At 46.5% G+C, this 27,579-nt stretch overlaps 1 protein-coding gene across 1 annotated transcript; it reads right to left on the minus strand.

Annotated features, from left to right (window-relative positions):
• Positions 1-61: 61 nt before the first annotated feature.
• On the minus strand, positions 62-24,472 carry NLRP2 (NLR family pyrin domain containing 2). Its single transcript, XM_036274932.1, is given in 12 exon segments — positions 62-200; positions 2,830-3,000; positions 4,348-4,518; positions 8,532-8,702; positions 8,978-9,148; positions 11,171-11,335; positions 13,088-13,258; positions 14,057-14,507; positions 14,510-15,614; positions 17,085-17,095; positions 21,720-22,067; positions 24,312-24,472. Coding segments are annotated over 12 exon segments (3,090 nt in total). The 5' UTR covers positions 24,328-24,472.
• Positions 24,473-27,579: the final 3,107 nt, after the last annotated feature.

Consider the following 27,579-nt stretch of genomic DNA (forward strand, 5'->3'; position numbering starts at 1 on the left):
TCCCCGTCTCCTCAAAGATCCATGCCTTGACTGGAGGGAGGATGAGTAGCTCCAGGGGGATTCAGAAAATAAACTCATGAGAAGAAGGTCTTTTATTTTTGGGCTCTTCATAATCTCCCTCAATAGTCAGTTTTGGGTTGCTCTCTTTGATTTCTTTCAGCAGATTCTGGATTTGGGCATCAGACTGATCTATCTTCAACCTGGTGGTACAATGAGGGGAGTCAATGGTTTCTTGTTGCTTCAGGGAGAGTCATTCCAGACCCCGAAGTGCCCAAAAGTCTCATGCTTTAGGGATTTTTTTTTTTTTTACAGCAGAGACCACCTTTATTTATTAGTCTATATTGCTAAGTAAAATTCCATATTGACTTGATAGGGAAAAAAATATAGTATCAGGTTATCCTCCTAATGCAGTTCTCAACCTGTGGGTTGCGACCCCTTTGGGGGTCCAATGACCCTTTCACAGGGGTCGCCTAAGACCATCGGAAAACACATATTTCTGATGGTCTTAGGAACCAACACACCACTCCTCTATCCGTCTTCAGGAGGGTCCACCCACTTGCAAATACGCCCCCATACAACATGAGGAAATGTATCCAAGGGTCATGGCATTAGGAAGGTTGAGAACCACTGTTAATGGCATAAAGCCACTGTCTAGCTTTGAATGCGTGGATGATCTTGGGTGATTATCGTATGATACTTGGTGTGAGAGATGGAATTGATGAATACACTTGTGACATAGCTCTAATACCTACCTGCTCCATGTCTTACTTTGTCAACTCGTATGACAAGGTAGATCCAAGATGAAACATACAAACTCAACCCAAGTTGGACCAGCTTTTTATCCTCCTGTGGCTACATGATACTACTAATGACCACACTTTCTTTAACCTCTGCTGATAGATAGTGGCCTCATTACTAGGATTCACCTGTTGGTAACTAGAGCCAGCCATGTGTATGAAGTGGGAGGGCACAGGAAATAATGAAACAAAAATGTGTATAAAAATAGAAGACCAAGGCAAGTAGCTGTCATGTTTCTTGTTGGCATGGTAGTCCTGGTTTTGCTAGGATAGGAATCAATTTTTGTTTTGTTGTTTGAGATTCCAATGCATCCGTGTAACCAACTTTTAGTCATAAGGTGGATTAAGTCGGAGGAGCTAATGCACAGTGTGGTGACTGTGGTTAATGATACTGTGGAACCCTGGCTGGTCATGCTCAGTGGTTAGCACATTGGCCCTCAGACTGAAGGGTCTTGGGTTCAATTTCCAGTCAAGGGCACATACCTGAGTTGCAGGTTTGATCCCCAGCCTTGGTCAGGGTCATGTGGGAGGCAACCAATTGATACATCTCTCTCACATCAATGTTTCTCTTTCTATCCCTCTGTCCCTTCCATTCTATCTAAAAAATCAATGGAAACATATCCTCAGGTGAGGATTAACAACAACAAACAATTAAAAACAAAAAATATATATGTAATGTTTCTTCTACATAATTATGATCATTTTAAGATATCAATGATCTATGTCCCATCTGAGAGTTTCAGGAAGTTTCCACACTCTTAGGAAGAATTCTGTGGTTCTTTGTTGCCTCCGCAGTAGGGAAAGAACAGAACTCAATGTCAACCGGCTTTGAGGAGCAAGCAGATGAGGACAGTTAGTGATTGCTTCTCCTATCACCGGCCACGCTCACCAGACAGCAGATTTACATCAGAGAACATACCTCTAGGGCTGATGTTGACCCTCTAGACTTCTGTGACTGATACAGCCCCCAACATACCCTTTCTGAAAGCATGGCATGAGAACACTGGCTGGCCACCATCCCTGCCCTTCACTTAGGGAAGTCCTAAGTCCAGCTTCTTGACTACAGGTTGCGTTTTGGTCTTATCTTTTTTATTATTTATTGATTAAAGAGAGAGAGAGAGAGAGAGAGAGAGAGTGGGGGAGTGGGGGAGTGGGGGAGAGAGAGAGAGAAACATTGATTTGTTGTTCCACTTATTGATGCATTCATTGGTTGATTCTTTTTGAATATTTTTTTTCTTTACCTAATTTAGAGAGAGAGGAAGGGAGAGAGAGATAAAAACATTGATGAGAAAGGACATCGACGGGCTGCCTCCTGCATGCCCCTCACTGGGGATCTGGCCCACAACCTGGGCATATGCCCTGATCGAGAATTGAACTGGTGACCCCTTGGTGCATGGGTTGACGCTCAAACACTGAGCCACACTGGCTGGGCCATTGGTTGATTCCTTTTTTTTTTTTTTTTTTTTTAAATTCTCACCTGAGGATACTGTTTACCATTGTATCTTCATATAGAGTGGGAGAGAGAGATAGATAGATAGATAGATAGAGAGAGAGAGAGAGAGAGAGAGAGAGAAACATGTATGTGAGAAACACATTGACTGGTTGCCTCCCACATGATCCCTGATAAGGGCTGGGACCAATCTACAACCGAAGCACGTGCCCTTGACTGGAATTGAACCCGTGACTCTTTGGTCTGCCGGCCGACGCTCCACCGCTGAGCCTAACCGGCCAGGCCCGTTGGTTGATTTTTGCATGTGCCCTGATCGGGGATTGAACCCACAACATTGACGTATTGGGATAATACTCTAACCAACTGAGCTACCTGGCCATGGCTGGTAGTATCTTTTGACTCATCTTATCTACCAAAGCAACAAGAGGAATGGACAGACGAGTTATCCGGTGACTGAACATCGATGGATAAAAACTGAATGTCAGCAACAGACGCACCTATGAGAAATCCTGTCCTTGGTGTCTCCTCTGAAATCTACAGTCATGGAGCAAACCCTGCTGGTGGGGCGTAGGAGGATCGTACCTGAGTTTCTGGAGAGAGCAACTTTGAAGCTTCAGGGCATCACACAGCATCTTTACTCCGCTGGACTCCAGGGGATTCTGGCCCAGGTCCAGAGTGACGAGGCTTTTGTTACTGCTGAGGGCAGATGACAGGTCTTCACAACTGGCAGGGGTGATCGCACACCCCCATAACCTGTAGGTGGAACACAAACATTCATTCGTGTGTGCGTTTGTTCCTCACTCACTCACTCGTTCACTCACTCACTCGTTCACTCATTCATTCATTCACCCATCACTCACTCACTCACTCACTTGTTCACTCACTCACTCGTTCACTCACTCACTCGTTTACTCATTCATTCATTCACCCATCACTCACTCACTCACTTGTTCACTCACTCACTCGTTCACTCACTCACTCATTTACTCATTCATTCATTCACCCATCACTCACTCACTCACTCACTCACTCGTTCACTCACTCAATGCTTACTGGCACCAGCTTACATGCCAGGCACGCTCTCAGGTGTTGGAGATCCAACAGTGAACCACCCGAGTCTCTTCCCTCAGAGTTTGGTAATAGGAAACAGAGCAATGAATACAGTGTGTCACATACTAGTTCAATATAGAGGAGGGCTATGAAGCACAAAGGGTAAAGGGAGAAGCTGGGGTTCCTCACTACAATGGTTGAAGAAGACCTGAGTGGGTGAAGAGGATGAGCCATACAGAGAGCTGGAGTGGGAGCCCTCCAGGCAGAGCAACAGCTTGTGCAAAGGTCCTGAGGTTGCATATGATTAGCATGTCAAACAACATCAAGGTAGCCATCTTGACAGTGAGCCAGGGAGGGTTGTCAATGGTCATAGATAAGAGAGGGCCAGCTTGAATGAAGCCCTTTGGTCATTGTAAACTTAGCATTTTATTTGGAAGGAGGGTGTTGATCAGAAAGGTGATAAATTACACGTTAGAAGTTAGTCTAATGCTTGGTTGAAAAATTAGGAAAACAAAGAAGGCAGAATACAGATTGCTTTGAAGGCTCTACAACAACCCACATGTTACTAGTATGTGTGTAGGGGTGGAGAACAGACCTAGATATCTGGAAGGGGGTAACATGAGTTGAACAAGGATTAGACTTGATATTTGAAAGGAAAAAGGAATAAAAGATGACACATGAAGGATTTTGTTTTGAGTAAACAAAACAATGTTAAATATTAAAAAAAAAATTATGGATTCAGGAGAGAGGAAGAGGTGGGGGGGGAGAGAGAGAGAGAGAGAAAGAGAGAAAGAAACATCGATTTGTTGTTCCACTCATTCAAACATTTGTTGGTTGTTTTTTGTATGTGCCCTGACTGGGGACTAAACTTATCACCTTGGTACGTCTGGACAACACTCTAATCAATGGAGCTACCCAGCCAGGGCTATTCTAGAAGATTTTACAAATACTGAATTTTACATACTCTAACCTTTTTTGTTAGAGTTGGTAGGGGAATGACGTGCTACACTGATGTTTCATTTCAGATACAGATTAAAGAAACATAATTACCACAGGCAGCTTAGTTTACACGGTGGTTGCTTCAAAGCCTCACACAGAAACTTCATCCCGGTAATTCCAATGTGGTTCAGCCCCAGATCCAAGCGTGTAAGGTTGGAGTTTTGATGGAGAAGCATCGAGAGCTTAATGCAGCCGTCGCAGGTAATGTTGCAGTGGAATAGCCTGGAAGTCAATCACATGAAGGAGAGCGAAACCTCGGTTAGTCAGTTTATTCTATCATCTATCTATCTATCTATCTATCTATCTATCTATCTATCTATCATCTATCTATCTATCTATCTATCATCTATCTATCTATCATCTATCTATCTATCTATCATCTATCTATCATCTATCTATCTATCTTCCATCTCTCCATCCATATATCATCCATCCATCACCCATCTCTCCATCCATCCACCCCTCTCTCCATCCATCCACCCCTCTCTCCATCTATTTATTTCATTGGTTTAAAAAATTTTGGACTATTTTATGTGTCCCCATTTTTCCCCATTGCCCCCCTTCACCCAGCTCCCATCACCCCTCCCTCTGGCCCCCACCACACTGTTGTCTGTGTCCATAGCCTATGCATATATGTTTTTTTTTTTTTTTTAATCCTCACCCGAGGATATTTTTCCATTTTTTGTACAGAAAGAGTGGGAGGGAGAGAGAGGAAGGGAGAGAGAGAGAGAAACATCGACGTGAAGGGACACATCGAGTGGCTGCCTCCCGCACGACCAACCAGGGCTGGGGACAAACTGCAACCGAAGTACGTGCCCTTAGTGGGAACCGAACCCGGGTCTCTCCAGACCACAGGCCGACACTCTAACCGCTGAGCCAAACTGGCCAGGGCGCATATATGTTCTTTGGCTAATCCCTTCACCTTCTTTCATCCAGTCCCCCCATCCCCCTCCCCTCTGACATCTGTCACTCTGTTCCAGGTATCCATGCTTCTGTTTCTATTTTGTTCATTAGATTCCACTATAAGTGAGAGCATATGGTACTTGTATTTCTCTGATTGGCTTATTTTGCTCAGCATAATGCTCTCCAGGTCCATCCATGCTGTTGCAAAGGGTAAGAGTTCCTTCTTTTTCACAGCTGTGTAGTACTCCATTGTGCAAATGTACCACAGCTTTTTTATCCACTTCTTTACTGCTCTTTTCAGAGGAATGGATACATGGGACAGACTGACAGAGGTCGGAGGGGAGAGAGGGTGGGAGGCACTGGATGAAAGAAGGTGAAGGGATTAGCCAAAGAACGTATATGCACAGCCCATGGACACAGGCAACAGTGTGGTGCTGGCCAGAGGGAGGGGGGCGGGGCTGGGTGAAGTTGGGTAAAGGGGTGGGGAATGTCTATAAGTGTCAATAATAAAAAGTTTTCTTTCACCCAGTGAAGGATTTTGTTTTAATATAATAAGCATACGATGAACAACAACAATAACAACACCTCTGTCAGTTCTCACTGGTGTGATGTACCCAAACCATGATCGACGACCTCAAGCCATGGGTTTAGACAGTGGACACATGGACATGAAATCGTGGGGCAGTGGGACAGACAGAATGACGCTCCCTTCTCCCCACCAAAGACGTCTACATCTTAATCTCTGGTCTCTACACATATATGTTACATCCACGAAAGGGGACCTTGTCGACAGGATGAGTTAAGGATCTTGAGATCCAGCAATTATCCAGGAACACCCAATGGAATCACAGGATCCTTGTGAGAAGGAGGAAGTACAGTCCAAACTGGAGGGAGAGATGTGATGAGGAAGACAGAAGGGTATTTGGAGACACTCTCTACTGGCTTTGAAGACAGAAGAAGGGGCCATAAGCTGAGGAATGTGGGGGCCTGTAGAAGCTGGAAAAGTTAAGGATACGGGTTCTCCCCTTGAGCCTCAAGGAGTGCAGCCCTGCCTACACCTGGATTTTAGCCCAGTGAGCACTCCAAAACTCTGAGAGCCCAAATTTGTGTTTTTCCAAGCTTCTTCGTTCAGGATAATTTGTCACAGAAGCAATGAGAAACCAAGACAGCTGGTCTATATTATTTCTACTCTAACCACGGGGTAGATAATTTCCATCTGAACTTGGTCCGCCACCTTCTCTTGGGGTAGTGCCCAATTATTCCTAAATCTAGTTACTAGAAGAGTAGTTTCTTTTAAAAATATGTTTCTAGCCCTGGCCAGTTTGGCTCAGCGGTTAGAGTGTCGGCCTGTGGTCCAGAGAGACCCGGGTTCGGTTCCCGCTAAGGGCACGTACCTCAGTTGCAGTTTGTCCCCGGCCCTGGTTGGTCGTGTGGGTGGCAGCCACTTGTGTCCCTTTTACATCGATATTTCTCTCTCTCTCTTCCTCTCCCTTTCTCCCACTCTATCTAAACAAAAAATGAAAAAATGTCCTCGAGTGAGGATAAAAAAATATGTTTCAATTATTTCCCGGCCTTTGGCTAAGATCAAGTATACTATTAAATTTTTTTTAGGGAGAGAGAGGAAGGAGGGGCGGAGAGAGAGAGAGAGAGAGAGAGAGAGAGAGAGAGAGAGAGAGAGAGAAACATCTATATGAGAGAGAAACAAGAAACATCTATATGAGAGAGAAACATTGGTGGGCTGTCTCCTGCAAGCCCCCTACTGGGGATACAGCCTGAAACCCAGGCATGTGCCCTACTCAGAATTAAACCAGCCACCTTTGGTCCATGGGATGACACCCAACCAACTAAACCACACCAGCCAGGGCTAGAAACGTAGCATCTTAGATGTGGAGGGCACCAGCTCTGAGCTGAACATATCTGGTACTAGATCCTAGCTTTCAGTTATCTAACTACACAGAATATCAGTGGTATTTCACCTTAACTGTTTTATTTTTTAATATTTTAACATTTATTGGTGTGTGTGTGTGCATGTGAGAGAGAGAGAGAGAGAGAGAGAGAGAGAGAGAGAGAGAGAGAGAGATCATTTTGTTGATCCACTTGTTTATGCATTCATTGGTTGACTCTTGTATGTGCTCTGACCGGGCATTGAGCCCAAAACCTTGGAGTATCAGGACGATGCGCTAACTAACTGAGCTACCTGGTTAGGGCCAAAATTGATAAGGCCTAATGTCTAAGTCTCAGTTTCCTCATCTGCACAGAGGAAGAGATAAGGCTAGGAGCACTGGATAAAATCATCTCTGGCAAACCTTGTTTTTCTGTTTCGATGCCTTGGATGATGGCAACTTCTAGCACAATTTGATTTGCAGAGAGGGCTAGTGGGTGGGTAGCATCTTATTCCCTATGGAACTTCATATTAGTATAGTGTTTGGGGGCTTAGCTTATAGGGGAAAATTCTTTTTATCTCTTTCCAACTGTAAACTAAATACTACATGGAATTATAAGGGAGTGCATAGTTACCAGGTTGGGGGGTGGGGGTGGGGGTTAAGGCATAGCTGAGATCAAACTTAGGAAAAGTTGACAAGTTACTAACTATTGGAGGTGGTTTCATAGATAACAAGAACAACAGAGATGTTAAAACTGAACAAAACCTCCAAATAGAAACAGTGCAGCCCCATTTCCATCTAAAAATTTGTCCTATGATATTAGTATTTATAGGAGCAGTATATCGAGTTTGTTGGTCAATAACACTATCTATATCCAACTGCAGGTATAGTTTATGTTATGTAGTTCTAAGAATACACATAAAAAAATAAAACTTAGCCCTGGCCGGTTTGGCTCAGCGGTTAGAGCATCGGCCTGCGGTCCGGAGAGACCCGGGTTCGGTTCCCGCTAAGGGCATGTACCTTGGTTGCAGTTTGTCTCCGGCCCTGGTCGGTCGTGCGGGTGGCAGCCGCTCGATGTGTCCCTTTCACGTCGATGTTTCTCTCTCTCTCTCTCTTCCTCTTCCTCCCTCTCTATCTGTACAAAAAATGGAAAAGTGTCCTCGGGTGAGGATAAAAAAAAAATTAAAAAAAAAAATAAAACTTAGAAGTCAGCTACATCTTCCAAATTCCTATAGAAATATTAATAACACTTGTATTTCATTTTTTTTTTTTGCTATCACTCTCTCCCAAGGTCTTACCAGATCGAACCATCCGCAACATACTTGGGGTATTCAGAAAAATGATTCATTCCTACTGGAATGCAGCACACTCACACACGCACACGCACACACACGCATGCACACACATGCATGCACACGCGCACACACACACAGAGCCAGTGGGACTTACACCAGGGTCTGCAGTTGACTTTCAGGGTAGCTCAAGCCCTCACACAGAAGTTTTACCCCCTGATCCCCAAGGTTGTTCTTGGCCAAGCACAGGTGCGTCAGCCTCGGGTTGACGATCAACGCAGAAGACAGCTCCTTGCAGTAAGCTCCTGTAAGTTGACAGTTTTCCAACCTGCAGAAGGAGCACACCCCTGGTAAGATGGTGAGAACATCCCCACAGCAGCCCGGCCCTCTCAGCTGAGTGCTTTTCTTCTTCGCCTTCTCTCGATGATCGCGCACGGGTTAGTGACCACATTCGCGAAGGAACAGGAGCGAGGGGAGTGAGGTGCACGAGAACCAAGTGTCTACATCAGCAGGCTGCCCAGAGAGTATGGGTATCACCGTCGCTCTTCTCCACGTGGTCCCAGATCGAAACACAAAGACGCCCCAGGGAAAAGAGACACTTACGATAACCGTTGAAGAAAGCACCTGGGGTGTCTCAGAGTCAGGTACAGCCGCTTGGCTCCTTCATCTTGGAGCTCATTTCCCGTGAGGTTCAAGCACATGAGGGACTGGCTGAATCGGAGGGAGGAGGAGAAGTCAGCCCACTGCTGGGTGGTGGCGGAACAAGATCCCAACCTGTAGGAGACACGGGAGGAAGTCACCCTTGAGAACCAGACCCTGGACCACTGTTTCATCCCTCACTTTTCTCCGTTATTCGACACCCTGGACTACACGGTTTGGAGTGGTGGCTGTCAAAGTGGGGTTCCCTGGACCACCTGCATCACCACTTTTTGGCAACCAGCTAGAAATGCAAATCTCCAGAAACCCTGGGCGCGGAGTCCTGAAATCAATGTTTTCAGGAATCCTACAATCACCTGGAAGGTGAGTTAAAAGAAAGTCTAGGGTCACATACCCAGAATCTGATTGAGAAGATCTATGTAAGACTCAAGAATTTGGATTTTAAGAAGTTTCTGATTGGCCCTGGTTTGGTAGCTCAGTTGGTCAGAGCATTATCCTGATATGCAAGATTGCAGGTTCACACAAGAATCAACCAATGAATGAATAAATAAGTGGAACATTAAATTGATCTCTCTCTAATTCCTCTCTCTAACAAATCAATTAAACAAAAAGTTTCTAGGGGATGTTCTTACTGTTGGTCTGGAGATCACATGTGGAGGACAAATTACTTAGAAATATAGTCAATTAAGCATATCATGTAACATTTGATCCTGGGTGACTGGGAATTCTTATTATGGGGCAATGAGATTTCATTGGAATATTACATGTATCTCATGGCCTTTAGGGTGAGGTTTCTAAAAATCCTCGTTCTGCCCTGGCCAGTTTTGCTCAGCAGTTAGAGCGTTAGCCTGCGATCCAGAGAGACCTGGTTTCAGTTCCCGCTAAGGGCATGTACCTCGGTTGCAGTTTGTCCTCGGCCCTGGTTGGGTCGTGCGGGTGGCAGCCACTCGATGTGTCCCTTTCACGTCGATGTTTCTCTCTCTCTCTTTCTCTTCCTCTCTCTCCCTCTCACTCTATGTGAACAAAAAATGGAAAAATGTCCTCGGGTGAGGATTAAAAAAATAAATAAATAAAAATAAAAATCCTGGTTCTTCCATTGGCTACGTATGAAAACGTGGTCTGGTTACTTAAATTTATCTTTACGTCGGGAATAAGTCCTAACTTCACATGAAAATTCACACAAAGTATGTGCCTAGTGGGATATTTGCCACATAGCTAAAATTTACTAAAACTCAGTGAAAACACTTTCCTCTCTAAGTCTCAGCTATAGGAGAGGAAGCCAAGTCAGCTTGGGAATTGGAAGACAAAATCGAATCCTGATCGCTTCCGCCCAAACAAGCCAAACGCATATGGAGTCTCCTTCCATTTGGGGGTGTCCATTTAGTCACTGAGAAACAAATCAGTGACCCCCAAATCTTGAAAGGACACAAGGTATTTTCCTGGTGGATCCTCACAGGGGAGAGAAACGAAAGCCATTAGAATGACTCGTGATGACAGCACCTACTCTGAATGTGTATGTGGTCGGAAGTGGTTTCATTCAATCCTCAAGTCCGTGTGAGATGGGCATTATTCTATTCTACCGAGGGGGAGAAGACCTCGTTGAATAGCCCTAGATTCTATCCGTAGAAGGAGAGCCATCATTTGACACCAACAGATCACGTTCAACTGTTTTCTCTTACTATTCACGTGTGGTGACGTGAGGACCAGTGGACCCCGATGATGAGTGATAACCATCATTATGGAGCAACCACATGGCGAACTTCCCAAGGGGAGGTCCCTCAGACCAGGAAGGGGAGCCCCTGGTCCTTTGCTAGAAACAGAAGGCCCGTAGCTGGTATTCTGAATCATGCCGCAGGAGAGACATGAACCATAAACAAATGATCTCTGGTTGAGGACGGTAACGCTACATTACCTGGGAGTTTGTTTCGGACTCAGAGCTATGACACACAGTTGTCCAGCGATAACACAAGTAGAAACTGAACTCCAGCCCGTCTGCTATTCTGGGACGTGTACCCTGAGTGGCAACATTGCCAGTCAGAAGGAGATATTCCCTCCCACCCTAATTTACGCAGAATTGCTGAATAGGCGTGCGGCAGCTGTCTTCACAGGCCAAGGGTTCACAGCGACGGTGAGATCTACCTGAGATACTGCAGATTACACTTCGGGTGCTTTAAGACCTCACACAGTATGGGAAGCATATTCTTCTGATCACTTCCTTGAAGGGTCAGGTGCGTGAGGGACTCAAAACCACCAAAAACGGCGCAGAAATTTCGGTAAGCATCAGCTGGGGAAATATCCTTGAGACTAGGGCAGAGAAAGCAAAGGTTAACGAGTGTCTATGTACACTACCTAGACACAAAAACAAAAGGATACAGTATATTTAAACATCAGAAACTATTTTTAAAAATATTTTCACCTTTATTGAAGAATCAGCAGCAAATACAAATTGTATATATTTGCTCAGCCGGTGTGGCTCAGTGGTTGAGCAGGGACCCATGCACCAAGAAGTCACCAGTTTGATTCCCGATCAGGGCACATGCCCAGGTTGTGGGTCTGATCCCCAGTGGGGGGCATGCAGGGGGCAGCCGATTGATGTTCTCTCTCATCGATGTTTCCATCTCTCCCTCTCCCTTCCTCTCTCTCTAATATCAATAAAGAAAAAAAATGTATATATTTACGGTATACGACAATGTTTCGATATGCATGTACCTGGTGAGGTGAGGTCATCACCACAATCAAGCTATTGGCATACCCATCCCCTCTCTTAGTCACTGTTCCCTTTCTTTATTTTGTGGTGAGAACACTTAGGGCCCAATCTCTCGTTAGGTCTCCAGGATTTATTCGTCTCACATATCTGAAACTTTGTACCCCTGACGAACATCTCATTTTAGAAACTATTAGAAGCTCCAATTTCTTTCTTTTTCTGTGAGGCTATTTTTCATTGATTCTAGAGAGAGAGAGAGAGAGGAAGGGAGATGGAGAGAAACATCTATATGAGAAACATCTATCAGCTGCTTCCTGTCTGCTCCCGGACTGGGGATCAAACCCACAACCTGGGTATGTGCCTTGACTGGGAATCGAACCTGTGACCCTTCAGTGCATGGGATGATGTTCCACCAACTGAGCCACCCGGCCAGGGCCTGTGGTTGTCATACTAGGATCGAAACTGCCATCATACTCTTGATGTTCCTTGTGGTGTTTTGTTCAACTATGTTTCGCATTTTGTTAAAATTACTTTGTAAAGAAGTAGAATGGTGTTGCCAGGGGTTGGGGAGTAGGGGTGGTAGAGAGTTATGATTTAATAGGCACAAAGTTTGGCCCTGGTTGGGTAGCTCAGTTAGTTAGAACATCGTCTTGATACGCCAAGGTTGTGGGTTTGATTCCCAGATAGGGCACATACAAAAAGCAATTAATGGCCCTGGCCAGTGTTTCTTGGCGGTTAGAGCGTTGGCCATGCACTGGAGGGTTGAGGGTTTGATTCCCAGTCAAGGGCAGGTACCTAGGTTGTAGGTTTGATCCCTGGTCCTGGTTGGAGCATGGGCAGGAGACAACCAATCGATGTGTCTCTCACATTGATGTTTCTCTCTCCCTTCCTCCCTTTCACTCTCTAAAGAATTAACGGAAAAATATCCTTGGGTGAGGACAAACAACAACAAAAGAATGAACCTATGAGTGCACAGATACGTGGAACAACAAACCAATCTCTCTCTCTCAACATCAATACACGAAATGAGTACAAAGTTTGAGATTCACAAGAGGAGAAGTGTTGTGGAGACTTATGGTGGTGATGGCCACACACTATAAACATACTGAACGCCAGCAAACGGCACTCCTGGAGATGGTTAAGGTGGTTAGTTTGATGTCATGCACATTTTGCCACAAGAAAACTGGGAAAAATTACTTTATATGATTCAGTAGACACATTGAGGGACCAAACCACCTCCATGTCTTGTGTCTTGAGTACTTGGTTGGAGTCAGGGACAAGAATGCAAAGACTGCTCCAAAAGCTCGGTCATGCCCTCAGGGTTTGTAATCCTGGGCGTAGCTCCTACTTACACCATGTGCTGGAGGTGGCGGGGGGCAGAGGCTATCTTTTCGCAGAGAATCCTAACTGCGGAGGTACTGAGAAAGCTGTGACTGATGTCCAGAAATATCAGGTTCTGGTTTGAGCTTAACATAGAGCAAAGTTCTACCCAGAATGGAAACGCCTGCTGATCACGCTGGGACCTACGGGGAAGAGAGACAGGAGGGGATTTACCACAGACTGTGGGAGAGAAAGCTCACATTTGTAAGTCACCGGGAGGGTTATTAGGGTTGCTCTGGGCACATGCCCTTAGTAAATAAGTACAACTCTAAAAGTTGGAGGAGGGCCCAGCTGGTGTGGCTCAGTGGCTGAGCATTGACTCTGCACCAAGAGGTCACCGGTTTGATTCCCGGTCAGGGCACATGCCCAGGTTGTGGGCCCGATCCCCAGTGGAGGGCGTGCAGGAGGTGGCCAATCGATGTGTGTGGCTCAGTGGCTGAGCATTGACTCTGCACCAAGTGGTCGCCGGTTTGATTCCCGGTCAGGGCACATGCCCAGGTTGTGGGCCCGATCCCCAGTGGAGGGCGTGCAGGAGGCGGCCAATTAATGTTCTCTCTCATCTATGTTTCTATCTCTCCCTCTCCTTTCCTCTCTCTCTCAAATCAATAAAGAAAAAAAAAATTAAAATCAATATAAACATGTCCTAAAGTGGAGTGGAGCAATGGGGGAAAAGTGGGGGACATCTGTAATACTTTCAACAATGAATAAAAAAAAATTTGCTCAGTTGAAGGAAGGTCCCCAAACAAGGTCTGGTTCCAAAGCCCCTATTCCTGATCTAAACATCATGGGATCCACCTTGAGTGGTGATCCGGCGGGAAGAGATTCCAACAGGAAGAAAATACTGCCCTTGAGCCTCAGGGGGCCGGAGACCGCCCTCCCCCAGGAGCACGGATGAGGCTCAAGGCGGGAAAAGGAGTCGAGCAGGGGAGGAGAGTTCTTACCTCTCCACCCACGTGTCTGGTTCGGAGGCACCCTCGTTCTCCAGGAAAACCCCCTTCTCCACCTGCAGGGACACTCTCCGCAAGTCCCCACAGTGCTTGAAGCAGAAGGCGCACTGCGCCAGGTCCACCGGGCTCTGCAGGTGCAGGGACACCTCCCGGACGTGCCCCGCGGCCTCCTTCACCAGCGACTCCTCCTGGGACTCGTAGAGACAGGACACCGCCTCCTTCACGTCTGTCCTGCAGGAGAAGGGCCCGTGCCCGCCGGACAGGCCTTTCAGGAGTTCCTGCCTGAGCCCCAGGGACACGCGGACGCCGAACGTGGCCTCCAGCTCCCGGGCTCGCTCCTCGTTGGCGAGGCCGAACAAGAAGTGGCCCACGGGCGTCAGGTCGGGGTTCTTCAGCCTCTCCTCCTTGGAGAGCAGCGCCTGCACGTCCCCAGTGTCCCCCTGCCGCCGTCCCCGGCTGCCCGCTCCCCGCTGTCCAGCGCGTAGAACACGGCGGCCAGAAACTGCTGGACGCTGAGGTGGAGGAAGACATAGCAGCCCTCACAGTCGGTGTCCACCTGCAGGAGGTTCTTGTCCAGGAAGGGGCGCAGGTCAGACTCCTGGACGCCGAGTCTCCCGAGGTCTCCTCGGTCGAACGCGGACGTCTGCGTCCAGACGCCCTCGGCAGCCAGGACACACAGGGCCCGCAGGGGCGCGGGGAGGTGCTGCGGGGCGCTGCGCCCGGGGCCCGGCGGGAACTGGCCGCACAGGAAACGCAGGAACAGGGAGGTGGCGGTCCGGCAGGTCAGCGCGGGGTCCGCCCCCTCGTCCATCCGCAGTTTCAGACACGTGCACACGACCCAGCACACGGCGGGGGCCGAGCCCAGGCGGAGCAAGGCTGGGTTGCCCCGCATCGCCTCGAAAGCGCGCAGGGCTTGGCCTTCCTCCTCGAAGTGCTGCAGGAAATACTCCCTCCTGTCCTGCTCCAACAGCCCCTCCACCTCGATGAACACGGGCTGATGCACCAACAGGCGGAGCTGTCTCAGGGCGCCTGGGCGCGTGGTGACCAGCAACGTGGCCTTGGGCAACAGCTTTCTCATCAGCAAACTGCCCAGCAGGACGGGCGCCGGCTTCTGCTGCTCCCAGTCGCCACAGATGTCGTGGAGGAGTGACCCCGAGGGGACTCTCAGCTCATCGAAGCCGTCGATGACAAACAGGAGTTTCTGCTCTTGGGCTAGACCCTCGGGCCCGGCTTGCTGCACCTCTGGGCGCTGCTTAGAGATCAGCTCTGCAAAAGTGCACGGCCCCTGGCGACGGAGCTCCTTGCAGCTGAGATAGAGAGTGGAAATGAGTGACTCCGAGCACGTGTCCTGGGTCCAGTCCAGCATCCACTTCTTGGCCAGCGTGGTTTTCCCCACGCCGGCGGGGCCATGCAGGACCACCGTGTGTGGGAACGGCCCTGGGAGCATTTTCGGATCACGGAAGGGGACAAACTTCTCATATCTCTGGGTGAACTTATGGACATCTTCAGTGGCTCCAGGCCAAATGTTTGTCTTGCAGATTTGCCCAAATGTCTTTCATGCAGGGCTGTGTGTACCTTGTTTGCCTTCAGTAGCATGAGGTAGGAGAGAGACAGGATATCGCTGGTTAATCACTAGGAAAAAAGGACTTGGTGTGAAGTAAGGAAGAAAAACCCAAAACCCAAAACAAATGGAGAAGTTAGGTTTCCAAAGAGCCACCTGCCACCAAGCCCAACTCGTGGAAGGTATGAGGCTGACCTGGCTTCTCTCCTTCCAATCTTTCTGTTACTTCTTCTTGGTGTGTGACACTCTCTCCCTGCACTTGTGTGAGCTCTTGAAAATAGAAATCAAAGTGACCTTGACACACAACAGGTGTCCTCTATACACAATAGAATACTACACAGCCAGGAAAAAGAAGGAAATCTTGCCACTGGCGACAACATGGATGGACCTAGATGGTACTATGCTCAGGGAAGTAAGTCAGACAGAGAAAGACAAGTACCATATGATTTTACTTACATGCAGAATCTAAAAAACAAAACAATAAAAGCCCCCAGAGAAACGAACAAACAGAACAAAAACGGAGTCATAGATAGAATAAGCTGATGGTCAACAAAGGGTAGGGGAGTTGGGGAGCTGGGTGAAAAAGATGTGGTTAACATGAGTAACATTTATGATGCATAGATTGTACTTCATTGAAGCCATTCATGAGGTATCACCTCACACCTGCACCAGAATGGCTGCCATCAACACATCATCAAACAACAAGTGCTGGCGAGGGTGTGGAGAAAAGGGGACTCTAGTACACTGCTGGTGGGAATGCAGACTGGTGCAGCCACTATGGAAAACAGTACAGTGTTTCCTCAAAAAATTAAAAATTGAGTTGACCCAGTGATCCCACTTCTAGGAATATATCCTAAGAAGCCTGAAACACCAATCAGAAGGAATATATGTACCCCCATGTTCATAGCAGCACTATTTACAATAGCTAAGATCTGGAAACAGCCCAAGTGCCCATCAATAGATGAGTGGATAAAAAAGCTGTGATACAGCCCTGGCCGGTTTGGCTCGGCTGTTGGAGCATCGGCCCACAGACCAGAGAGTCCCGGGTTCGGTTCCCGCGAAGGGCACATACCTCGGTTTCAGTTTGTCCCAGGCTCTGGTTGGGTCGTATGGGTGGTGACCACTTGATGTGTCTCTCTCACATAGATGTTTCTCTCTCTCTCTTCCTCCCTCTCTCCCTCCTGCTCTTTCCGAAGATAAATGCAAAAGTGCCCTCGGATGAGGGGGGAAAAAAAAGCTATGGTACATATATATAATGAAATACTATGCAGCTGCTAGAAAGATCTCTTATCCTTTGAGTCAACATGGAGGCACCTTGGGAGTATTATGCTAAGCAAAGTAAGTCTATCAGAGAAAGACAAATACCACATAATCTCACTTATTTGTAGAATATAATGAACAAGGTGGGCTGATGAACAAAATAGACCCGGAGACATAGAAAGGAGTATGGTTCAGACTGACAGACCTCAGAGCTGGGGGGGCGGGAGGAATGAATAAGGTGAACCAAAGAACTTATATGCATGTATGCATAACCAATGGACATAGACAACAATGCTAAGGGGGTGGGGGACAGAATAGGGAGGAGGGTGTCTAGGGGGCAAAAAAGAGAAACATCTGTAACAAAAATAAATTAATAAAAATTGGGGGAAAAAAAAAGCCATTCAAAACCACCACCAGGAGGCCTTGAGAGAACCACTGATGTTACGTAGACCAGCTGGGGCAAGTTTTTGCCCCCATAGCCCAGTGAGGGTCTCAGTGGGATGTAATTAAAGTGGGGCATTTTCAAGTGCAAACATCTAAGAGAAGCTCTCTCCGACACACTCCTAATTTTGTAGGAAGCGAACTCTAATTCTTTCTGATGTTCATTTCCCTCTTTTAAGGAGGAGATGCCTCCGAGAGATAATTGGTGACTCCATATAGTGGAGAAAAAGAGGTTGGGGCTGCCCTTAGCTTGTTCCAACACGGGACGTTCTAAGACCAACCTGTCGCTTTTCCTTCTCCTTCTGAATGCGGTTGTATTTCTGCTGGGTTTGCACACTGAGGTTCCCGAGTCCGTGTTATCCCTGAAGAAAAGAGGGTACATGATGGGCTTGTCAATATACTAGTCTGGAGTGTTCTGTCTGGCAGGCAGTGGCACTTCAAGGTGGTTCAAGGTCAACAACTGGGTCTCAATATTTAAGGCCAGATGACATGGAGTTAAGGAGCCCGGGGTTATGTGAGCCTGGCCGGCATGGCTCAGTGGCTGAGCATGGACCCATGTACCAGGAGGTCACCAGTTTGATTCCCCATCAGGGCACATGCCCAGGTTGTAGGCCTGATCCCCAGTGGGGGTGTGCAGGAGGCGGCCAATTGATATTCTCTCTTATCGATGTTTCTCTCTTTCCCTCTCCGCTCTTCCCTCTCTAAAATCAATCAAGAAAAAAAAAAAAAAGGATGTAGGCAAGATCAAGTGTGACAGGCATGACGTCCAGCTGACATGCCTTTTCTGGTAAGGGACTCTCTAGGGAGTTAAGAACACATGATCAGACCCCTGGCCAAGTAGCTCATTTGTTTAGAGTGTCATTCCAATACATCAACGTTGTAGGTTCAATCCCAGATCAGGGCACATGCAAGAATCAACCAATGGAAAAAAAAAAAAAAAAGAAAGAATCAACCAAATAATGTATAAATAAGTGGTGCAGCCACCAGGAATTGAACCGGTGACCTCTTGGTGCATGGGTTGACACTCAACCACGGAGCCATATTGGCCGGGCAGCAATTTTTTTTTTAAATCATAAGATTGGAATTAGAATTGTTTGAAACCCTGCTGAGAGGCAAGAGAGAGAAAAAATATTGCAAGAGCCGTGTGCTGCAAGACAAACACATTGCCTGCTATAGAAGCAGGCTACCCATATAGTCAGAAGGTTCCTAGGAGCCACTTTGCAAAAGGTAAGAAGAGGTGCATCTTATTTTTTTTCCTCAGCAATGATCTAAAAAGGTCACCACTTCATCAGCATATGAGTTACTAATGAGTCAGCGCACAGAGCACTGTAGGTAAAAGCTGGGGTGTATTTTAACGCTTAGCACATGGCAATTTGAATGAGTCACATTTCAAGGGCTCCAAAGTGTCACCTGACTACTGTATCAAGCAGCAGAGACCTACACTACATTATAAAACCTTGGATACAGCCCCAGCTGGGTGGCTCCGTTGGTGGGAGTGTCGTCCCGGGCAGCCAAAGGTGGCAGGTTCACCCTGGCTGGTTTGACTCAGTGGTTAGAGCATCGGCCTGAAGACCAATGAGTTGCGGGTTCAATTCCAGTCAAGGGCATGTACTTTGGTTGCAGTTCATCCCTGGTCCTGGTCAGGTTGTGCGGGAGGCAAACAGTCGATGTGACTCTATCACATCAATGTTTCTCTCTGTCTCTTTCTCTCTCTCCCTCCCTCCCACTCTATCTAATGATAAATGGGAAAATATCCCCTGGTGAAGAATAATAATAAAAAAAAGGTTACATATGAAACTTGTCTTTCTCTGTTTGGCTTGTTTCACTTAGGATGATACTTTCCAGGTCCCTCCATGTAGTCTCAAAGGATAAGAGATCTTTCTTCCTTACAGCTGCGTAGTACTCCATTGTGTATATGTACCACAGCTTTTTTATCCATTCATCTACTGATGGACACTTGGGCTGTTTCCAGATCTTAGCTATTGTAAATAGTGCTGCTACAAACCTGGGGGTACATATATTCTTGCTGATTGGTGTTTCAGGCTTCTTAGGGTATATTCCTAGAAGTGGGATCACTGGGTCAAATGGAAGTTATTTGTGGAATATAATGAACATAACAGTCTGAGGAAGGGGGTAGTCCCAGAGACGCGGAAATGGGATACAGACTGACAATCCCCTAAATAGGGGTGGGGGGGGGTGGGGAAGAGATAAACCACAGAACTTATATGCATGTGTGCATGAACAGTGGACATGGACAACAAACTGGGGAAAGGGCAGGGAGGGAGGGGGTGGGGAGAATCAGTGGGGGAAAAAGGAGAAACATCTGTAACAAAAATTAATTAATAAAAAAAGAAAAAAATTGTAATACCTACAATTATTAAAATTTGTCTCATCAAGCAAAAAGAAAAAAGCAGTTGAACCAATAAATGTTACATTACACTTATTAAAAAAAAAAAAAGGTTACAGGTTCGATTTCCAGTCAGGGCACATACCTAGGTTGTGGGTTTGATCCTTGGTCAGGGCACATAGGAGAGGTAGCTCCTATTTGTCTCTCACCCCTCTCTCTCTCTCTCTCTCTCTCTCTCTAAATCAATAAAAACAAGTCCTTGGGTGAGGATTGAGCAAACAAACTTGGATATACACAGGCGTCACCTAGGAAGCTTGGAAGGATTCCATGCCTATGGATGGGTCTAGAGAGAATTCTGCTGAGTGAAATATGCCTGTCAGAGAAAGACGAGTTCGTATGATTTCACTTCTAGGTGGAGTCTAAAGAACAAAATAAACCACCCAAACAGAAACAGACTCAGATACAGACACCAGACTGGTGGCTGTAAGGTGGGACGGGGTTTGGGGAGCTGAGTGGAAATGGGGAGGGGATGAAGAAGTACAAATTAGTCGCTGCAAAGTAGTCACAGGGATGTCAAGTGCAGCACAGGGAATCTAGTCAATAATATTGTAATAACCATGGGTGGTGTCAGGTGGACACTAGACTTATTGGGGCAATCACTTTGTAAGGTATATGGATGTCTAACCACTATGCCGTACACCTACAACTAATATAAAATATTCAATGTCAACTGTAATAAAAAAAATTTTCATGCCTAGGGGGAGTCATAGATCAATTAGTTAAATCAGTATCTCTGGCGACAGGTTCTAGATATCAGTATATTTAAAGCTCCCCCGTAAATTGTGAAAGTTGCCCCCAAGGGGACATTTGGCAATGTGTAGAGACATTTTTGGTTGTCACCAGTGGGGGGCAGTGTGCTGTAAGCATATACAATTAAAAGTGTTGGGATGCTAGCATTGGGTACCAGGGATGACGTTAAATATCCTATAATGCACAGAATGTCTCTTCCTCACCCAAAAAAGACTCACCCAGCCCTGAATGCTGCCGATCTCAAGAAAAGTAAGGATTTCAATTTGTGAGTTTGTGCAAGTATGTTTATAGACATACTATGTGGGAAGGAAACACTATAAATAGGAATTGAAAACAAAACACAGGGTGTGTAGTAATTTGATATCTTGGAGGACATCAGAGAGATGCAAATTAAAACCACAATGAGAGCCCTGGCCAGTTTTGCTCAGTGGTTAGAGCATCAGCCTGCGGTCCAGAGAGACTCGGGTCTGGTTCCCACTAAGGGCATGTACCTCAGTTGCAGTTTGTCCCCTGTCCTGGTTGGGTCATGTGGGAGGCAGCCACTTGATGTGTCTTTTTCACATTGATGTTTCTCTCTCTCTCTCTCCATCCCACTCTATCTGAACAAAAAATGTCCTCGGTTGAGGATAAAAAAACACACACACACAAAAACAAAACCCACAATGAGATATCACCTCACATCTGCCAGAATGGTTATCATCAATAAATCAACCCACAGGTGCTGGGGAGGATGTGGAGAAAAGGGAACCTTCATACACTGTTTGTGGGAATGCAGACTGGTGCAGCCACTGTGGAAAACAGTATGGAGTTTCCTTAAAAATTAAAAACAAAAGCTGTTGTTTGACCCAGTGATCCTGCTTTTGAAAATACATCCTATGAGCCCAGCCACTGTGGCTCAGTGGTTGAACATTGACCCATGTACCAAAAGGTTGCCAGTTTGATTCCTGGTCAGGCCACATGCCCAGGTTGTGGGCTGATCCCCAGTAGGGGGTGTGCAGGAGGTGGTCGATTGATGTTTTCTCTTGTCAATGTCTCTCTCTCCCTCTCCCTCCCTCTCTCTGAAATCAATAAAGAAAAAAATATATTGTAGGACACCATCAGCAGATAAGTGGATAAAAAAGCTGTGGTACAATTACACAATGGAATACTACTCGGCTCAACATTATCTCTGTGTTCCTCAAACCCTGGTCCCTATCACTCCTTCCTTCTAGGACAAAGTGTGGACAGCTTCTGCTCACCTGTAAGTTCATCCTTAGCTCTCTTAGACAGATCTGCTCGGTTCATCTTGTCAAAGACCTGGATGGTCGTTGTCTCTACCCAAGAGAGGGGGCAGCGGGTGGTGAGAATTTCTGCCAGGCACTTCCCATCGGCCTCGTCTACCTCTGTTTGGGAAATGTGCTGTAACCCATCTTGTGGGAAAAGGGTCCTCAGCAGAGACTTGAACTTGCTCAACTCGTCCTGGTTGAGCTGTTCCAGAAGAGGCCGCAGGTTGAAATCCAGCTGTGCAGAAGGTTCCATCCTGTCCTGTGTGGGAGAGCCGAGCTTTTGGCAATGGAATACTATGCAGGCATGAAAAAGAAGGGAATCTTACCCTTTGCGACAGCACGGATGGACCTGGAGATTATTATGCTAAGTAAAAGAAGCCAGTCAGAGAAAGACAAGTACCATATGATTTCACTCATATGTGAATCTAATGAACAAAATAAACTGATGAACAAAATAGAACCAGAGGCATGGATACACGGAACAGACTGACAGATGCTAGAGGGGAAGGGAGAAGAACTGGATGAAATAAGGTGGAGAGATTAGCCAAAGAAGGTATATGCATAACCCATGGACACAGACAACAGTTTTGTGAGGGCCAGGAGAGGGAGGACGGGGGGGGGGGGGGGGGGGGGGGGGGGCTGGGTGGAGGTAGGCAAAGGGGTGGAAAATGAGGAACATCTGTAATAGTGTCAACAAAAAAATAAAAGACTAAAAAAAAAAGAAAGAAAGACCTTGGCAACCACCTCATTTTCAATGCCATTTATATGCTAATCAGGTGTGAAGCATATAATTTAGCCCTTTTGGAAAGAGTTGAATGAGGTCATTGGTAAGGATGAGCCTTTAAAACACAGAGAGAGGAAATTTGGAGAGGTTAGTGATGGTCTCTTGTCACCCAGCTGTGAAGTGTGGACGCCAACAGTCTAATCAAAGCTGTCTTATTTCAGAACCCGTGATCTCAATTCCTCCGAGAACTGATTCCAACAGACACCGCCCTAACATTCCCCAGCATCAGATACAAAAATACAGGCTTTGCAGGAGAGAAAGTCAGCTGATTAAACACAGAGTCGAATGTTCTGTTAAACTGGGAAACAGAGTAAGTGGAATGTGTCAACACCTGGTGGGTTTTCAAGGTTGTTGATCGTAACCCCATACTCCTGGTATCATTACAGTGGAAAAGAGGAAAGTTATATACGCAGTGTGGTTACAATGAAACGAATCTTACACAGAAATAGTGTACACACACCCAAATGTTCAGTGCCTGTATTTACATTGAAATGTAAAAGTAAATGGGACACTTAGGTGTGGAATTGTTACATGAACAATTGTAAATAGTGGTTCTGTGAACACAGGGGTACATATATTCTTTCTGATTGGCGTTTCAGGCTTCTTAGTGTATATTCTTAGGACTGAAATCATGGGGTCAAATGCATATCAATTTTTAACTTTTTGAGGTAACACCATATTGTTTTCCATAGTGGCTGCACCCGTCTGCATCCCCACCAGCAGTGTACTAGAGTCCCCTTTTCTCCACACCCTCGCCAGCACTCGTGATGATTTGTTGATGGCGGCCATTCTATTTACAATTGCTCAGATCTGGAAACAGCCCACGTGTTCATCAATAGATGAGTGGATAAGAAAGCGGTGGTGCATGTACACAATGGAGTACTATGCAGCTGTAAGAAAGATAGATCTCTTTTCCTTTGAGAGGACATGGAGGGCCCTGGAGAGTATTATGTAAGTGAAATAAGCCAATCAGAGGAAGACAAATACCACATGATCTCACCTATTTGTGGAATATAATGAACAAAACAAGCTGATGAACAGAAGGGACCGAGAGACATGGGTGTGGGTAGAGGTTGACAAACCTCAGAAGAGGGAGGTGGGGGGAGGGAAGAGTTAGACCACTGAACTTATATGCATGTATGCACAACCAATGCTTCACACAGTAACACCTCAGCCTGCTGACCTACTGAGTGTGTCTTTACCCTTAAGACTTTCCGAATAGCATGTTTCAAACAGAACAGGGTATTTTATACTGTTCTCATTTGGAGCCAAGTTCATCCAGTTTACACTTATATCCAGAGACCTTAGGATGTTGGGATTCAGCACAAAAAAACACACAACAAAAACCGTTCAGAGTTCTAGGAGTCACGACCAGAGGCTTCCCCTCCAAGACGGTTCCGTCTTTTCACAAAAGGGAATCTGACGTGAAGCTGCTGTAATCCTTCAAAGGTTTAACGTGCACATGTTAAAAAGAATAAAGGGGGAGGAATTTTTAGTGCAGACTTAACCGTTGAATGAAGAAATAGACGCACGGAGTCAAGAAGAAGCCGGGATGTTACTCACCTCGCCAACACCTGGATCTACTCTCTGGCTAAGAGGGCAGAGGGTTGGACAACCCTCCCATAAAAAAGCTCCTCTTTCCGCCCGAGCTCTGTGATTGGCCCTTGGCAGCCCAATCCTGTGTCTCTGCATCCAATGTGATTACCAAGAGGTGGCGGTCATTTCTTTAATTTGAGGGCTGTGTTCTCAGCATTCTTTACCAGGGCTGCTCTACAACTCACCTGTGCGGAGCATCATTTCCAAGTCCCAGCGCCCAGAGATTCGGACGTATGGGTCAGTGGGGGCTGCTCAGATGTCAGTGGTCGTTAAAGATGGCCAGGTGATCGTAATCGTGGCCCAGCGTGCGAACCAGGACTTGGAAGCTTCAGCTGTGACTGGGTGCCTCCTGCTCGCATACAGGTATTTAAAAAAAAAATGATGAGAGAGAGAGAGAGATTTGTTGTTCCATTCATCTCTGCATTCGTTGATTGATTCTTCTATGTGCCCTAACCGGGGAATCTGACCTGCAATCTTTTTTTTTTTTAATTCCTCACCTGAGGATATTTTTCTACTTATCAGATAGAGTGGGAGGGAGGGAGAGAGAGAGAGACAGAGAGAAACATCGATGTGATAGAGCCACATTGACTGAATGCCTCCCACACGACCTGACCAGGGCCAGGGACCGACTGCAACCGAGGTACGTGCCCTTAGCGGGAACCGAACCTGGGACTCTCCCATCTGTGGGCCGATGCTCAAATCGCTGAGCCAAACTGGCCAGGGCGAATGTTTTAAAGTAGATTTATTTTTATAGAAATAATGTCTTCCTGATTCAAATGTCAGGGTGGGTGTGTGGGGGTATGTGAGGAGGGCAAAGGGCAGGATAATGGGGACGGACAGAGACTTTGCTTGGGGCGTTGGACGCACAGTGTAGTGTGCAGGTGTTTTATTGAGCTGTACACTTGAAACCTGTATGGTTTTGTGAACCAATGTCTCCTCAATAAATTTAATTAAAAAAAAGAACAAAGGAAATTATTCTGTTTCCTACCATCCAAAAGTTATCATCAAATAGGCTCATTTGTACCCTGCAATTATATATGTAATACATGAGACCCTGAATTATAATTATTTACATGATCAAATGGAAAACTGTTCAGTCATTTAAATCATGCATATAGATATAAATATTTTACATATAATAGATGATAGTATATTACATGTATAATCTATTATACATCATATTAATGTCTGAATAGGCACATATGCAAATATATGTGTAGATAATTACATATAATATGTTAGAATATGTAACTGGTATAATATGTAGTATATTACATATTATCTAAATATGTAAATATAGCTGATTTCAATGACTAGATCGTTTTCCATTCGGTCATGTACATACTTGTCTTTACCACTTGATGGCCAACTTTTGCATAACATTCTGTGAGTGTGGTGTGTGTGAGTGTTTGTGTGCACATGTGTGTTTTTCTGTGGCTATTTACAGAATACTGAACCGAGACTTCCTGTGGATTCCGCATTCTGGAACCAACCCCTTCAGGTCTAGTTCCCCAACGAGGCATGTCGACTTGAGTGGGACTCATCGTAAATTCTGAGACACGTGGTCAAGTGCTCTCCAGGACTTTTGCAGAATGGAGACTTCTGCCTGCTTTATTTTTTCTTACAATTCAGTTTAGAAAAGTCACAGAGGTGGAAAAGGGGCCGTAGGAGCTTAGAGGACAGAGGGGGCAAGGCAATGCCCAGGTGGGAAGAAGAGAAGGAGGAGCAAGGTGGGGGTGTGCTCCTAGAGAGGAGAGCCCCAGCGTCTTCCTCTGACTCCATCACAGCAGCCTGTCCGCTGCCGCAGCCTCGGGGGAGCTCTAAATTCTGCTCTTTCTTTTCATGCTCATGACCTAATTTTGGCTCAGACCTGACCTTCTCTGATATAGCTTCTGTAAAAAATTTTTTTTTTCTTTATTGATTTTAGAGAGAGGAGAGGGAGAGAGAGAGAAACATCAATGAAAGAAAACATCGATTGGCTGCCTCCTGCATGTCTCCCACTGGGGATTGAACCCACAACCTGGGCATGTGCCCTGACTGGGAATCGAACCGATGACCTCTTTTTTTTTTTATCCTCACCCGAGGACATTTTTTTCATTTTTTGCACAGATAGAGTGGGAGGGAGAGAGAGGAAGAGAGAGAGAGAGAGAAACATCGACGTGAAAGGGACACATCGAGTGGCTGCCACCCGCACGACCAACCAGGGCCGGGGACAAACTGCAACCGAGGTATATGCCCTTAGTGGGAACCGAACCCGGGTCTCTCCGACTGCAGGCCGATGCTCTAACCGCTGAGCCAAACCGGCCAGGGCCTGATGACCTCTTGATGCATGGGTCAATGCTCAACCACTCAGCCACACCGGCCAGGCAAGAGAGAGAAACATTGATGTGAGACAGAAACATCAATCGGTTGCCCCCTGCATGTGCCCTGACTGGGGATCGAACTCACAACCTAGGTATGTGCCTTGACTAGAATCGAACCTGCAACCTTTTGGTGTATGGGACCACGCTTCAATTAACTGGGCCACCTAGCAAGAGGGACGGTTTTAGAATCTTTTCTGTACATGTAGGCTATTCCATAAAACCTGGCACCCAAGAGGATTTAGGGAACAGTAGGGCCTCTGTGTATGTGGGTCCCCTCAGCTTAGCTGACAGCCCCAGATTTAGAAGCAATGATGCCAGAGGAGGGGCCTTCCAACAGAGACCTCCGAGTCTTTTTTTTTATTTTTTATCCTCACCCGAGGACATTTTTCCATTTTTTGTACAGATAGAGTGGGAGGGAGAGAGAGGAAGAGAGAGAGAGAGAAACATCGACGTGAAAGGGACACATCGAGTGGCTGCCACCCGCATGACCAACCAGGGCCGGGAACAAACTGCAACCGAGGTACATGCCCTTAGCGGGAACCGAACCCGGGTCTCTCTGGACCGCAGGCGGACGCTCTAAACGCTGAGCCAAACCAGCCAGGGCTGAGTCTTTTTTTTTTTAATCCTCACCTGAGGACATTTTTGCATTTATCTTCAGACAGAGTGGGAGGTTGGGAGGAAGGGGGAGAGAGAGAGAGAGAAACATTGACGTGAGAGACCCATCGAGTGGTTGCCACCCACATGACCCCAACTGGGGCTCGGGACTAACTGCAACCGAGGTATGTGCTCTTAGCGGGAATCGAACCCGGGTCTCTCGGGACCGCGGGCTGACACTCTAACCACTGAGCCATACCGGCCAGGGTGAGAGCTCTGAGTTGTATTGTCCAGAGGATGGCTCATCTCAGGGTGACCATTGCATACTCGCTGGTCTGGGTCTGCCCGGGCAATGAGGAGGGTGCTGAAGCTGTCCCCTGGGTGGGGACATTGAAGTCCACTTGGAAGTAGGTAACATCCTGTGAGTCTGTAGCTCCAGAGGCCTGAGGAAGGAAGGGAGGATATGATATGATAGTGTTATGTCGGGGACCAAGGA

The sequence above is a fragment of the Molossus molossus genome, unplaced genomic scaffold (assembly GCF_014108415.1).
Source record: "Molossus molossus isolate mMolMol1 unplaced genomic scaffold, mMolMol1.p scaffold_m16_p_21, whole genome shotgun sequence".
Taxonomy (NCBI): domain Eukaryota; kingdom Metazoa; phylum Chordata; class Mammalia; order Chiroptera; family Molossidae; genus Molossus; species Molossus molossus.